This window comes from Pseudorca crassidens, chromosome 2, assembly GCF_039906515.1.
Source record: "Pseudorca crassidens isolate mPseCra1 chromosome 2, mPseCra1.hap1, whole genome shotgun sequence".
NCBI lineage: Eukaryota > Metazoa > Chordata > Mammalia > Artiodactyla > Delphinidae > Pseudorca > Pseudorca crassidens.
This window is the reverse complement of record NC_090297.1, coordinates 29,476,546-29,492,425: the sequence shown is the minus strand read 5'-3', so window position 1 is coordinate 29,492,425 and position 15,880 is coordinate 29,476,546. Positions and strand designations below refer to the sequence as shown.

General features: G+C 46.6%; 1 protein-coding gene across 3 annotated transcripts in view; it reads left to right on the top strand.

Moving 5' to 3' along the window:
* The window catches only part of GRIK3 (glutamate ionotropic receptor kainate type subunit 3), a 232,522-nt gene that overhangs the window by 130,340 nt on the left and 86,302 nt on the right, over positions 1–15,880 (top strand). For all 3 annotated transcript variants that reach the window (XM_067725529.1, XM_067725528.1, XM_067725530.1), the window contains exon 2: positions 12,757–12,933. In XM_067725529.1, coding sequence (XP_067581630.1) covers positions 12,757–12,933 — 177 coding nt within the window. The remainder of the gene's footprint in view (positions 1–12,756; positions 12,934–15,880) is intronic.

Here is a 15,880-nt window from a genome sequence, read left to right as displayed (position 1 = left end):
GGGCTATCTTCCAGATGCTGACACCACTGTGGAGCGGGGCCCCGGGTTCGCAGAGGAGCTTCGGTTAGGACTGCTTTGAGGGTCCACCCCCAGCCAGAATCAGGTCCTTTCTCTACAGCCATCCAGCCATGTCACCAGGCACATGGCACCCTATCTACCCCTGCAAGGGGCAGGGGCCTGGAAGGTTGCCTACTGAGGGCACGCCAACCTCAGCTTCCTCCTCTAGTAAGAGCTGATCACTGCCAGAGATGGGGAGACGTAGGAGCTTGCAAACTGCAGGACCTGGGTATCCGCCCTGCTGGGCATCTTCATGGCAGGTGGTCTGGAGGACACTTGTGTGCTTTTTGCTTTGTCATTTAAGTATCAAAGTCCTAAACAGGAATTAGCTTTTAAAAGCAAGTAGTGTGTGTGTGTGTGTGTACAGGCACGCACTCATGTACTTATGGACGTATTTATTTAATAAACATGTCTCAGCATCCTCTCTGTGCTAGATAGTTAGACACTGGAGCGGGAAAGAGATGCCAGGACTACTAAGGTATGTCTCCACCCTCCAGATGCCCACAGCCTAACAAGGAGGGAGTGGGGGACATGACACGTGACACAGGTGAGGGTGGGTACAGAGGATGAATTTGGAGCTTAGAGAAGGCGTCTTAGTTGGGAACTCCCCAAAGCGGATCCTGCAACAAGTTAGGGTGCGAGTAGTTTATCTGGGAGATGATTCCAGGAAGTATGGCGATGGAGCGGGAAAGTGAGATGGGGAAGGAGGAAAGCCAGCGAAGGTGTGTCCGCAGGTGGCCTGTGCTGTGGGTAACTGGGGCTCAGCCCCGCTGGGGCCCTTTGAACAACTGGGTAGATCGTGTCTCGGAATTGCACCTTTGAGGGGCGAGGAAGCCGGGGTTCATCCGCCTGCTCCCTGCCTCCTCAGCTGAGGCTCTGCTGAGCTCAGCTCCCTCGCTGTTGTGTTCTGTCCCTCGCTCGCCACAGCTGCACCATCGCCAGAGAATTCCGAGGGGGGCAGAGGAAATGTCTGCAGGCAGCCCCTGGCGGGGCATGGGGGAGGGAGGAGGACACAAGGACAGTGCTTGCTACACAAGGCTCAGAAGAGAAATATGGAAGCCAGCTTTGGAAGGAGGAAACAGAAGGAAAGGCGATCCAGGCAGAAGGGGAGCACGCTCGAAAGCACAGAGGCACGAAGGGGAGGGTGACAAGTACAGTGTGAGTGGAGGATGTCCTGCGTGGAGGAGGTCAGGCTGGCCCGGGAAGGGCCTCGAATGCCAGGCTTATGGCTGGCCTTTCTGCTGTGGGCAGGTGTGCATGGGGGTAGACTGTGTGACGGCTCTGCCCATCAAGGAGGTGGGACAGCCCCCCCAGGGACTCGAGATTCAGGGTCTTCTTTCCTTTGGCCCCTCCGGCAAGGGCGCTCACTGCCCTTGGGCCCCTGCTCTTCCACCTGATGACAGCCCATCGGTCATCAGGGTCTCCAGGCAGCACGGGAGCCTCCAGCCATCCTCCCGACATGGTGGATTCTGCAATATATATATATATATATTGCGGTACGCGGGCCTCTCACTGTTGTGGCCTCTCCCATTGCGGAGCACAGGCTCCGGACGCGCAGGCTCAGCGGCCATGGTTCATGGGCCCAGCCGCTCCACGGCACGTGGGATCTTCCCAGACCGGGGCACGAACCCGTGTCCCCTGCATCGGCAGGCGGACTCTCAACCACTGCGCCACCAGGGAAGCCCGGATTCTGCACTATTTGACTTGCGCGTCCCTGAGTTGTACAGACAAAGCTCCGCATATCATCAGATCAATTAAAACGACTGCCACCAGGCTCCAGGACTCCATCAGGAGGCCTCCCCTGGGGCCCTCCGGGATTGCAATCCTCTCCTCAGATCTGTTCTTTCTCTGGATACCCCCATTTAATTTAAAGCCCCCCAGCTTCCCTGTCACTACAAAATTGTAACTTCTTGCCCTCATGAGGGCTTACCATGTGCCTTAGATGATTATGCCATTTAAGCCTCAAAATAGAGCTATGTTGTAAGTGCGACTAATATCCCTCTTTTCAGATGACCAAACAGAGGCACAGGGCAGGGAAGGGATTTGCCCAAGTTTGCACAGCTGGGAAATGGCGGGGTCAATTCCAATTCAGGCAGCCTGACTGTGGAGTCCACAGGCTTGACTGCACTCCCATTCTGGTCCAGATTCCAGGGTCTTCTCTGATGCTCCCTCTCGCAGGCCCCCACCTCCCTCCTTCATCTCATCACAGATCAGTCCTAGAGAAGCAAACCCAGCAGCTCCCCTCCTGCCTGGCCCCTGCTTCACTCCCTCCCCACTGGCCCTGCCCTAGCCCAAGTCCTCATCCGCAAGAACCTACCCACGGCCATTCTCTCCCTCGCCGGTGCCATGTTCCTTCCACAGCTCAGCGCGGAGCAGGGCAGATGCTGCCTTACCCACGGAGACATCCATGACTCCCTCTTCTCCCTCTTCTCCACCTTTCCAGACATTCTGATCCCAGGGAGAGTTTTTACCCGTAGCGATTTTATGTGTGGCCCTTCTCTCATTTCCTCTTCCAAGCTGTGAGCTCCCGAAGGCCTGGGAGTATGCCTGATCTCTTTCTGACTCATCTAGTGTTCAGCATGGTTCCTTGTTCATGGTTGTAGCCTGTAAACTGCTTGTGGAATGAATGAATGAATGAACGAACGAATCAACAAACCCAGAGGAGGGGAGACACACAGCCTCCTTGTCTCCTCTCCCTCGCCCAAGACCTCAGAAAGCCTATGCTTGGCACTTTTCCACTGGGCACTGCTTACCTTCTGTAAACCACCTATTATGCCCAGTGGGGGACGTCAGCCAGTGTGTCCCCTCATCTCCTTCTGCTGAGACCAGGGCACAGAGAGGCCCAGAAGCAAGTCCCCAGGCACTGCCAGGGCCCTGAAGAGCTGGCTAAGGTGTAGAAAGCAGAGCCTGGTTCTTCCGACCCACGGGCTACAGAGAGCCGCAGGGGCCCTGGCAGGGAGAAGAGAGAACGCTGATCGCTGATCGGAACAGACAGGGAGGCGGCCGGGAAGAGGCTGTAGCAACAATCTCACTGATTAGCGTCTCAATCTCTACGACACCTTGGAAAGTTCAGAAAAAGAACAAAGCAGACTGGAAAAGAAAGAACAGACTTAGGCCCCAGAGGACTGACGGTGCCTGGGCCTGGTGCTGGGAACGTGAATGTCTCCTGGGACTTGGCTGCCAGACGGACAGGTGGCGGCATGTTGCAGGCTCGGCCGGAGTCTGCCAGGCTCACTGCAGTTGGGGCTGGGCTGGCTGGGCTGCTTTTGCAAGGGCCAAATTCAAGAGCACAAAGTTGTTCAAGAGAAAGGAACATCTCAGGACTCCAGACCAGCCCTAGACAGTCACGAGGTCATGGGCTTAATCAGGGGACTGTCTTCTGCTTGCATCTGCCCTGGGCCCTGTGCGCTGGAGGGTCTCTAGGGCCACTTGCACAGAGGGAGTGTGTGCTGCGACAGCAGGGGCTGTGGGCGGTGCCTCCTTGCTCTTCATGATGAGACGTGGCAGGACAGCTCCGCATATTTGAGGTCACAGGCCACCATAGGTCATCTGGGAGGCAGGGCAATGCCACCGCTTGGGCACATTTCCAGAGACAGAAAAAGCAATCTTAAAGATAAGGGTGTTTGGCTTCCCTGGTGGCGCAGTGCTTGAGAGTCCGCCTGCCGATGCAGGGGACAGGGGTTCGTGCCCCGGTCTGGGAGGATCCCACATGCCGCAGAGCGGCTGGGCCCGTGAGCCATGGCCGCTGAGCCTGCGCATCTGGAGCCTGTGCTCCGCAACGGGAGAGGCCACAACAGTGAGAGGCCCGCGTACCGCAAAAAAAATAAAAATAAAAATAAGGGTGTTTATGCTTAGGGCAGTCAGAATGTTTCTCGAAACATATGACAACATGTCACTTTAGAAGGAGCAAGAAGGAAGTCGGTTCCCGTTGGCACAGCTAGTTCGAGCGTTCCTCCCCCACCCCCGGCCTTGCGTTTCGCTGTCTGTAGATGAGGTTAGTTCTGAGCAGTGGTTTTCATGCTGCACCTGGTGGAGCCCTGGGGGTTACAGAGCCTTCTCGGGAACTGTGGCATCCAGTCTTTAAGAGTCCAGATGATGGAAATGGGCTTGGGCAGTGGTGTGCTGGTAATCACACTCTCCAGGGGAAAAAAAAAAAAAAAACAGCTCTCATTTGTAGCACCTGCTTATTTCTGTGGTGTAAACATTCTCGTTGTGGCTGCTTTCAAGCTGCCAATGGTTTAGTAACTCACTTTCACAACTCCTAAAAAGTTAGCAGTTGACACTAACAAGCTGGCTTTGGTTGCAGACGAGAATTTACCACATAGTAGTTTTCACAACCCCTTTAACCTCCCTGGGCCTCCGTTTTTTCTTGTGTAAAATGGGGCAATAATCATTTCTGTCTAATGGGGTTGTAGAGGTTCTTGTAATAAATGCAGCAGGTGGAACGCATTCAACATCATCCCCAGCACATAATCAGTCTTGTTATGTTATTATTATTATTGTTATTTGTTTTACCCATTCGGCTTACACTTAAGATTTTGTTGGAAGAAAATGATCCAACTGCACCTGTGCTCCACCCCTGCTAACATCTTCTGGGACCCATCACACAGCGCGCACGCACACAGACACACACACACACACACACAATCCTATTTCCTCAGCAGCCCTGGCGTCTCTGCTCCATTTTATTAAAGCAGAAAGCAGTGACAATTATTTTCATAATGAACTAGCTCTTCAAATTAATGCCAATTACGCTATGCAATCATGATTAAGATTATGCATTAATCAACGGTGCCAACCTACTTATTAGCCTCTTTAAATAATGATCATGAGGAATGTATGGGAAGGAAGAGAATAGAGAGGAGCCAGTTGAATGGGGGAGCTGCTTCGAAGCGGTGCGGGGTGCTCTTTCCAGAAGCCAAGACCCAAAGCAGCCTTTCTTCCATGGAGCGGAGCCTGAATTAGAACCCCAGCCCATCAGACACTGAGCTTCCAAAGCTCCCTGATCTATAGAGCCCCCTGCAAAAAAGAGAAAGGGGGCAAGAGGACCCAGAAGGGAGAGGGTAGAGGAACCCTCAAAGGTTTTTCAACGGATGAGGTTCGGTGCTGCCCTTCCCTTCCTCCAAAAGAACTGAAAGGTAAGTGTGGTTGATACTCTCCCTGAAGCAACGTCACCTCTATCTTAGGTCAGGTTCCCCAGATGCAGAGCCTGAGTCAAGGATTCAGATACCTGGGGTCGATAACAGGGAAGAGCGCTCTTTAGGAAAACCCTGTCGGGGAGTGAGCAAAGCAGGATAGGGAAGGGGACAGGGATGGACCAAGATGCAGCCTTGGGTAAGATCTGGTCTTCGTCTGATGCAGGGTGGGGCTGTTGGGAGGGGCTGTGGAGCATACCTGCACCACAGAGTTATACCCACCCTAAGGCAAGGGGACCACCCTTTTGAGTCCCAGTATCATTCAGTCATGGGCTACACACTGCCCCAATGGGAAGAAGTGAGAATAGTTCTCTAGAGAGAAAGGCAGCCTGTGAATGGAACCAAAACTCAAACCCGTGTCTGCTACATCCAGAACCCACTCTCTGAACCTCTGCACTGTGTCTAAGTATTTGCTGCCTGGGTGTCCCAATACATTCAAATTTGGGCCATCATCTTGCCCTTAATGTTCAAGTAAAATGACCCATCCTTGCCTGTGTTTGGGGGATAGAGATGGGGGAAGAGCCTCTCCCCAGCAACATCTCTGAGATGCCCCAGGGCTTCTGGTTTCTGCTAATCACCTCTTGTTCCAACTTCCTTCTCTGCTGAGTTTTTCATCCCCTCTCATCCCACCTCCTGCACCTCTTGTCCTCTTTCTACCCTGATTCGCCCTATGCTGGACTCTGCCCACCTCCCTTCACTGTCCCCAAAGAACACAAGCTGGGGTAAGTTTTCTGTGACCAACTTTACCAAATGATGGGGCTCCTGTAAGGAGGGAGATGACAGCACACACAGATCAGGCTAACTGGGCACTAAGAACCAGACATCACTGTGTTAACATGGCCCTTCCTGCCGTGGCCTCACCCGCCTTTGGTCCTGGGCTACATTGTCCTCTTCTTTCTCTCTTTTTGGGCCCACTTCCTGTCTATTCCCTTTCTCCTGGGCCATTCTCTCCAATCCTCCCCACACAAAAATTCAACATCCCATCTTTGTTTCTTTTGCACAGCAATTCAGTACCATCATCGTCTTATCTTCTCCATCCAGGCCCTAAGGTGCTTTTCCCTCTGAGATAAAGGCTTCCCTTCCCCTGGAAGAGGTCATAGACTACAGCCCACTGGCCAAATCCAGCTCACCACCTGTTTTTGTAAATAAAACTTCATTGAAACATAGCCACATCCATTGTTTACATATGCTGCTTTCATGCTACAATGGAAGAGTCCATTAGACCTTCTGGCCCACAAAGCCAAAAATATTTACTACCTGCTCCTTTACAGAAAATGTTTTTCAACCCCTGCTCTAGAATGTAGAAGCTCAGAATTCGTTTTGTTTTTCTAAATAGCATGTTTCACTCCTACTTTAATAACTGCCCGTTACTAAGTCCTCACCATGTCCCACGCGTTTAGCTGCATTGTGTTCTTTCTTCCACGCAACAATCAACCCTTGGAAGTGTGTACCCCATTTTGCAGATGGAGAAACTGAGTCTCAGAGAGAGTAACTTCCTTCAGTGGGTAGAGCCAGGGTTTGGACTGAGGCCTGACTGTCTCTGGAACCTGAGTTGGGAACAGCTGATTACCGTACATGCTGGTTATGGTCATCTATGGTCATCTGTTTATTGTCAGCTGAGTTCTCCTTAAGAGCAGAGGCCCAGGACTGACTTCTCTTATCCCAGCACCCAGTGACAAGTGGGCAGAGACCAGTGGGTATTCATGGGACTGAATTGTGTATCCTCTGGGCTTGGGTCTCAGTGGCTTGAGACCCCCTCTCTCTTCTCCTCCCCACCTGCCAAGGTCTGAGAGGCAAGCAAGGATGTGTGAAGCCCCAGGAAATGGCCCATTGTCCCATGACCTTTGATCCTCATCTGGGATGGGGCTCTCTAATGACTAGATTTCTCCCCAGCCTTTCTTGGAAGAATTTTTTTTGATGTTTACATTTTAAACTATTAAAAATAATATTCATTGTAAATAATATGGAAAAATCAAGAAACTACAAAGAGCAAGATTAAAAGTATCCATAAACCTCTTCTTCCCAGAGAAACTCACTGGTACCATGGTATAAATCCTTCCAGCCTTTTTTCTGTAAATATAGTTATGTGCTTTTTATTTGATAACTAGGTTTCATACTGTAATATTATTTTGTTGCCTTTGGGGGTGGGCATTTCCTGTATCATTAAGTATGTTTTAAGAGCGTTTTTTAAAAGCTTTTTTCCTTATTACCAAAGCTCCGTGCAGAACATTTGGGGGGGAAAGCACTAAGCAAAAGCAATCCATTATCTTTTTACTTTATAGAAAGAACCTCTGTTAACATTTTGGTGTACGCCCTTCTGGTATGTCCTTTTTGATTTTAATTGGAATTGCATTAAATTTGTAAATTAATTTGAGGAGAGCTGACATCTTTACAATACTGAGCCTTCCCTTCCAGGAGAAAGTTATGTCTCTCCATTTATTCAAGTCTTCTTTTATGTCCCCCAGTAAAGGTTTGTAGTTTTCTTGATAAAGGAATAGCACATTTATTGTAAAGTATCTTATTCTTTTGTTGTTGCTTTTGTGAATAGGGTCTCTTTTTCCCCTTGTAATTCCTCACTGTTTATTGCTGATTTATAGGAAGGCTGTACATTTTTCTATATATGTTTTATATGCTGGTCCCCTGATGAGCTTCCTGTTTACTTTCTACTAGGTTTTGATATGATTCTCTTGAGTTTTTAAGAGAATGGTATTAAGCATCTGCAAATAATGTGTCTTTTCTCTGACTGCATGACCACGATTTATTTTTGCCTTATATACTATGATTTTAAAGACTGTTTTATTATGGAGGACGTCTGTCATATATACTTAGAGAGAATGGTATAATGAATCCCTGTGTACCCACCACCTGGCCCCAGCAATCAGCGACCCATGGCCTTTCCTGTCCTATCTGCATTCCCTTCACATCCACCCCTCCCATATTATTCTGAAGCAAATCCCGGACACCGTATCCTGCCATCCAACACCCTGACTGTTAATGCCTGCAAGTTGTTCTTCCATATGGATGGGTTTTAATATATTGAGTAATCTGCTTTTGAACATCAAGTTGTTTCTATTTTTTTCAATATTATTTCGAGATACTATTTCAAGAATATCCTTATACATAAATGTTTATGTTACTCTAACTTTTTCTAAATTTGTATCCATAGAAATGGAATTACTGGATCTTATGGTATTTTGATCCCTTATTTTCCTTTAAACACATACACACAATCCCATGATGGCTTTTCTGATTAGAAATATAACACATGCTCCCTCCAGAACTTTTTGAAAATACAGAAAAAGCACAAGGAAGGGAATTCAAATCACCCGTAATCCTCCCACTCAGAGAGACCCCCTCTTAACATTTGGGGATGCAGTCTGCTCGTCGTTTTACAGCTGTGCTCAGCATGTTTCTGCATCCCCACACAGACTCACATGCATGCACACTATATGTTACAAACTGTAAGCCTGCTGGAATACCCACGGGTGTGGGAGGGCAGCAGAGTTATTTGTTTACTTTTTTAAATAGTCACTGTTTTTTTAAAAAAATTTAAAACAATTGAACAACCCGGATACCCATCAACTGGTGCTGAATGGGTAAATAAAATGTGGTACACCCATAGAAAGTAATACTATTTAACCATAAAAAGAAATGATGTACTGCTACGTGCTACAACATAGAGGAGCCCCAGAAGCATTATGCTCAGTGAAAGAAGCCAGATGCAGAAGACCACACACTGCACGATTCCATTGAAATGAAATGCCTGGAAAAGACAAATCTCTAGAAACAGAAAGTAAATGAGTGGTTGCCTGAGGCCGGAGGATAGTGGGTGAAAACAGTGATTGACTGTAAGTGGGCACCAGGGATCTTACGGGGGTGATGGAAATGTTCAGTAGCTGCATTACGGTGATGGCCACACAATTTAGTAAATTTGCTAAAAATCATCGTACGCTTAAAACGGTGAATTTTGTGAAATTTCTTCATGTAAATAATACCACAATTAAGTTGCTTTTTTTTTAAGAATAGAGGTTTATTTTGGGAAAATAAGCAGAAAGAACAAAATAAGAAATCTATTACATAGGACTGTACACTTGTGTTGTTTTGAAATGCCTCCTCTTGTCAATGATATGAATCCCTCCTCATCTTCCTTCTATTCTTCCTCTTCTAACGTGGGGTCACACTGCATCTCCTGCTTTACAACTTTTGTTTTTCACTTAAAAATATATAATGGGGCTTCCCTGGTGAAGCAGTGGTTGAGAGTCCGCCTGCCGATGCAGGGGACACGGGTTCGTGCCCCGGTCCGGGAGGATCCCACATGCCGCGGAGCGGCTGGGCCCGTGGGCCATGGTCGCCGAGCCTGCGCGTCCGGAGCCTGTGCTCCGCAACGGGAGAGGCCACAACAGTGAGAGGCCCGCGTACCGCAAAAAAAAAAAAAAAAAAAGTATATATATATATATATATATATATATATATATATATATATATATATATCATGGATACTTCCCAATCATTACATGTTTGCTCTTATCTGGGGATATATAACAAATTGCAAATTGCCATTTATTTACTGTTTCTCTGGTGTTGAGCCTCTCTAGATCTGCCTCCTCACACATGATCTGCGTGCCCATCGTTGGAATCAATTCCTAGAAACCAGAGATATGAGTTCAATATGTGAGCATTTTTAAGGCTTTTGATACATTTCTAATGGCCATCAAGGAAGGAGGGTGTACCGGTTCCCACTTCTACCCACAGTTAAGCCAATGATTGTTTCCAAGCACCCTCGGCAAAGCTGGGACGGGCTAAAACGGTATTTCTCTGTTGGTTTAAACTGAGTTCATTTGACTATTAGAGTGGATGCACATTTCTTCATATGTGTTAATAGCTCCTTTGTATTATTTTTTTTTTTTTTTTGTGAAACGCCCATCCTTGCCCTTTGTACGTTTTTGTATTGGAGGATTTGTCTTTTTTAAGTGTTTAAGTGCTTTTTATAAAATAAGAACATCAACCTTTATACTGCCATATATGTTACCTATATTATTTCCAGGTTTGTTGTTTGCTATTTAATTCTGTTTATGAAAATTTTGAAATCGACACATTTTATATTATTTCTGTGGAGTTATAAATCTTTCTCCTATGGCTTCTGACTATTGGAAAGCCTAGGAAGGCCTCCTGCACCTCAATATTGTAAAATATTCTCCTATATTGTCTTTTTTAGGTAGTTTTGTAGAGTTATTTGCCCCCCTTCCTTCCCTTACTTTCTTGCTATTTAATCTTTGCTCCATCTGGAACTTTTTTTTTTCTTTTGATATATAGCTTAAGATTGGAATCTAAATTAAATTTCTCCCAAATAATTGAATAATTGTCTAGCACAATTAATGAATAATTCATCTTCTACCTTCTGATTGGAAATAGCCATCTTTATCATGTCTTAAATACTTATCTCTACTTGAATCTTTTTCTGTGGGCTTTTATCTCGTTCCATTGGCCTAACTGTGTTCTCATATACCATTAGGACATGGTTTTAATTATTTTGCCTTTATGATATATTTTAAATCTGACAGTGCAAGCCATCTCTCATCTCTTTTTAGGCTGTCTCCTGTTTAATCTTCCAGATGTATTTTAGAGTCATTTTGTCAAGTTAAAAAAAAAAATATATACACACACACACACACACACACACACATATTCTTCTATGATTCTGACTGGAATTACATTAAGCTGAAAAAGTAATTTGGAGAAAAACTGACACCTCTACCCTTGACCCTACCTACCCAGGAACATGACGTGCCTCCTCGTTTAAATCTACTTTTATGTCTCTCACTTAAGGTTTTTTTGTCATTTTTAATATTGGAGTTGCTTCATGATTAGTTATTTACTATTTTGTTGATATCGTAAAGGAAATCCTTTTGCCATTAAGTTTTTACTCGTTGTTGCTGATTTAAAGAAACACTTAATTTGTGCTAACTGGTCATTGAACTTGAGTCTCCTACTAGTTCTTACTAGTTTTCATGTTTAGGGATTATTATAAGAGATTTTAGGAAGGCATTTATATCACTGGCAAATAAGCATTTTTTTCTTTCCAAAGGATGTGCCTCTAACTTCTTTTTCCCTCTTATTTCATTGGTTAGTGGTGTGGTGTGGCTCTACACACCTCCTCTTTTCTTTCCTTTAATGAGAATGACTCTAGTGTTTCACCATTAGTGATATTAAAGGCCAATTTGAGCTGAAGGTGCTTCAAGGAAGTATCTCTTCTACAGCTAGATTATTAAGATTCTTTTTTTTAACATCTTTATTGGAGTATAATTGCTTTACAATGTTGTGTTAGTTTCTGCTGTATAACAAAGTGAATCAGCTATACGTACACATATATCCCCATATCCCCTCACTCTTGTGTCTCCCTCCCACCCTCCCTATCCCACCCCTTTATGTGATCACATAGCACCGAGCTGATCTCCCTGTGCTATGTGGCTGCTTCCCACTAGCTATCTGTTTTACATTTGGTAGTGTATATATGTCCATGCCACTCTCTCACTTCGTCCCAGCTCACCCTTCTCCCTCCCCATATCCTCAAGTCCATTCTCTAGTAGGTCTGTGTCTTTATTCCCATCTTGCCCCTAGGTTCTTCATGACCTTTTTTTTTTTCCTTAGATTCCATATATATGTGTTAGCATACGGTATTTGTTTTTCTCTTTCTGACTTACTTCACTCTGTATGACAGACTCTGGGTCCATCCACCTCACTACAAATAACTCAATTTCATTTCTTTTTATGGCTGAGTGATATTCCACTGTATATATGTGCCACATCTTCTTTATCCATTCATCTGTCGATGGACACTTAGTTTGCTTCCATGTCCTGGCTATTGTAAATAGTGCTGCAATGAACATTGTGGTACATGACTCTTTTTGAATTATGGTTTTCTCAGGGTATATGCCCAGTAGTGGGATTGCTGGGTCGTATGGTAGTTCTATTTTTAGTTTTTTAAGGAACCTTCATACTGTTCTCCATAGTGGCTGTATCAATTTACATTCCCACCAAATTTTATCAAATGCCTTCCTGTATTTTGTGAGTTGATCATATCTTTTTCCCTTTGAACTGTTGATGTGATGGAATGATATTCATAGATGTCTTTATATTGAACCACGCTTATACTCCTGGAATACAACTCTGTGGTCATGGCATGTTATCCTTGTAATAATATTCTGGTAGATTCTACTTGCCAGCACTGTATTGAGAATTTTCATAGCAATATTCATAAGTTGGTCATTTTATCTGGGCTCTGTTTGTCAGTCTCTGTTATTAGGAATTTGCTAGCTGAGGGAAATGAACTCGGAGGATTTTCATATTTCTTATGCTCCAACACAATTTCTATGTATGGGAGTAATCTGGCATATTATTGAACATTTGGGGGAAGAATCTTGCCCATAAAACCGTCTGAACCAAGCGTCTTTCTTGGCAGCCCTCCTCCTTCCCCAGCACACACAATTTTACCCATCTCTCGCAGGAGGAATCTTTGAGTATGCAGACGGCCCCAACGCCCAGATCATGAACGCCGAGGAGCATGCCTTTCGATTTTCTGCCAACATCATCAACAGAAACAGGACACTGCTGCCCAACACAACCTTGACCTACGACATCCAGAGGATTCACTTCCACGACAGCTTCGAGGCCACCAAGAAGGGTGAGTGGGCCGCCCCCACTGCTCTTTCTGGCCTTGGGAGGGATAAGGCTGTGTTTGCTGTCCAAGATCCTTAAAATGTGCCAAAGCTCTGGTTGGGTTTGGGGCCTAGAGCCTTTTCTGCGTGGTTTCAGGACCGGCCTCTGGCGCGGTTCACTTAGGCCGTGTCATCTCTCAGGGGCGGCAGTTTGTCCATTAGGAGTTTCCAGGCCACAGGCAAAGGCCATGAGGGAATGAGGGGGCCTTGGGAAGGGGTGGGGGATGAGAGGTGGGCTCCTGAGATGGGTAAGGAGGCCAGCCCAGGTCTCCAAAGCCTCTGAACCAAAGCCAGCACTTTCAAACTTAGTTTTTCTTTCATTGAAATCCTGCCCAGTATATCAGTATTTAAAATATATATAAAACAGATTATGTAGAAGTTCAAATGTGCAACACTTACTTGCCATAAAAAGACTTACTAAAAACAAAAACAGCTGCTGCTATGGGTACCACAGTTTGACCCCAGCTGTGGATGACACTTGAAGTCTGACATTGGCCTCAGCATTCAGTACGTTTCCATATTTTTTTTTTTGGCTGCATAATAACAAGAAAACCATAATTCACAAAAATAATTGTAGTAAATCCAATCATAGTTTTCCCCATACCTGAATTTTAAGAAATCAAAAATAAAATATTGGGCTGTGTTCTTTCGCATTAATGACACATTTACAATAAACTCCAATGACTGCACAGAAAGGACTGAAGAACTTTATTCTAAGATCCTCACTAAAAAAACAAGGTAACTTGTCGACACCTGAATGAGCTGGCAGGTTCCAATGTGGCATATAGCACGTTTGAGTATACCAGTATGCTCTTTTTTTGCTGTCTTTAAAAATATCATTCATATATATGTGTAATTGGAATTTAACTTAAAGTCTTAGATAACTCTGGAAATAACTTCCATAGAACCCTAGAGTTCCATGGAACTCTATTAAAAAACCCCTCAGACCTAAGGAATCTCATTCCCAGGGTCATCCTTCCTATCATATGCTATCACAGCCCCTTGCTTCTCTTCTTCAAGGCCCTTATCACAATTTGTAATTAAATAATTGTGTGTATTTAATGTCTTTCTCCTCCTCGCCAACACAGCTGAGAGGAAGGCTCCTTCTTCTTAACTGATATAGCCCTGGCACCTAAAAGATGGGTCTATATTAAGGGTTCAATGAAATGACCATTGAATGAATCAATGAATGAGTAGTGTGAGAATGGGGCATGAGGGGCTGAGCATCATTGCCCAGAATCCTTGTCAGCTGAGATGACAGCATTATCCATGCATCTTGGGGAGACAGGCCCATCCACAAGATCCCCCTGGTCTTTCTAAGGGGTTCCCAGTGGCTAATCAAGGTGTCCTGGGCTCTCAGGTACAGACCTGCCAAGGTGCTGCCTGCTGCCATCTCTGTTTCCCAAAACCCCATTGTGGGTAAACACCTCAGTACAGAAAGGCAGAGTAGCACGGGCTTGGAGCCAGACATCCTGGAGCTGCACCCTGTCCATTCTGATATTAGTTGTGTGACCTTGCACAAAACACCCAGTGCCTCAGCTTTTTTTTCGTCTACAGAATAGGCACACCTCTGTGAAGTGCTTAGGACAGTGCCTGGCACATATGAAGTACCATTGGCCTTGTTCTTATTACATTGGCTGCCTTGCTCTCCACTCCCTGAGCCATCAGGTCAGGGGCCTCACACCTTCAGGCGCTCTCGCACTGCTGGTCCCTGCCTTGCCCGCCCTGCTTCTCCTTGCCTGGTGTGCTGAAGGTCAAGGGTTTCCTGGCATTGAACACAGCTGTCACTGACATTTTAGAGGCCGCTGCCTCAGGGCCAAGCTGCACAGAAACTAGAGGCACCCCCCCCGTTAGCCTTGCAGAGTGGTCCTTCGCCCACCACTCCATCCCTCCTCTCCCCGTGCTGACGTGCACTCCTCCCTGCCCACATCCTCCTAGCTCTTTGCCAACATGCACTGCGGCCAGCACCGTGTGGTCAGGGCTCCATCTCCCTGCTGAGAGTCCATGCTGGCACCCTCTGCCCAGCCTTGTCCAGCTAGAAAATGACTGACCTCAATCAAAACTCACTGCTCAGTGAAAAGGTCAAGATACAGAACAAATGCCCGGAGACGGAACAGAGAGGCCCGCATGGACACCAGCCCGCTAAGGGCTGGGTTGTGTCTTCTGTCCCTTTTGTCTAAAATTCACTAAAGGAATAGATGACTCTTGAGCGGTGCACGTGCCACTCAGCACAGGGACCTTTCCCGGCGGTGAGCCCGGGACAGGGCTTCAGAGCCGCTGAGGCACTTCCTCCAGCAGGGGCTCACAATCCCACACTGTGTGGAGTTGCGTGGCGGTGGCTGAGGAGACCCGAGACGGAAACACTCAGCTCCGGAAGTCCAGCCAGATGGGTCCAAGTGACCAAAGCCACAGCCCCTCCCCATCCTACAGCAGGTCACCTGCCTTGTTTGTTGGAGGGCCTACCTAGTCCAGCACTGACGTGACCCTCCAGCCACATCTGTGCCACTGGCTCCCTCAGTCTCTGGGTTCTAGCCATCCCTGCCATCCTCAGGTGCCATGCTTCCTCCCACCTCAGGGCTTTTGCACATGCTGTTCCCTCTGCTTATAATTCCCTTTCCCCATCCCACCTCTTTGTCTAAAGAACTCCTCCTCTCAGCCTTCTGGTCCTCAGGGGAGCCCTCCGCAAGTCTCTGGACAAGGTCAGGTCTCCCTGCTTCCATCTTATAACACCCTGGACCTTTTCTTCACACCCCGACCCCTGGTGGTGTGGGTGTGGGTGTGGGCGTGTGGGTATAATTATGTGATTATCGTCCATGTTTTCCGCTAGATTGCACGTCCCTTTGCCTCCTCACCACCGTACTGTAGAATCATGGTTCTGACTGCTGGTACCATATACCAGTTTTGCCTGTTTTG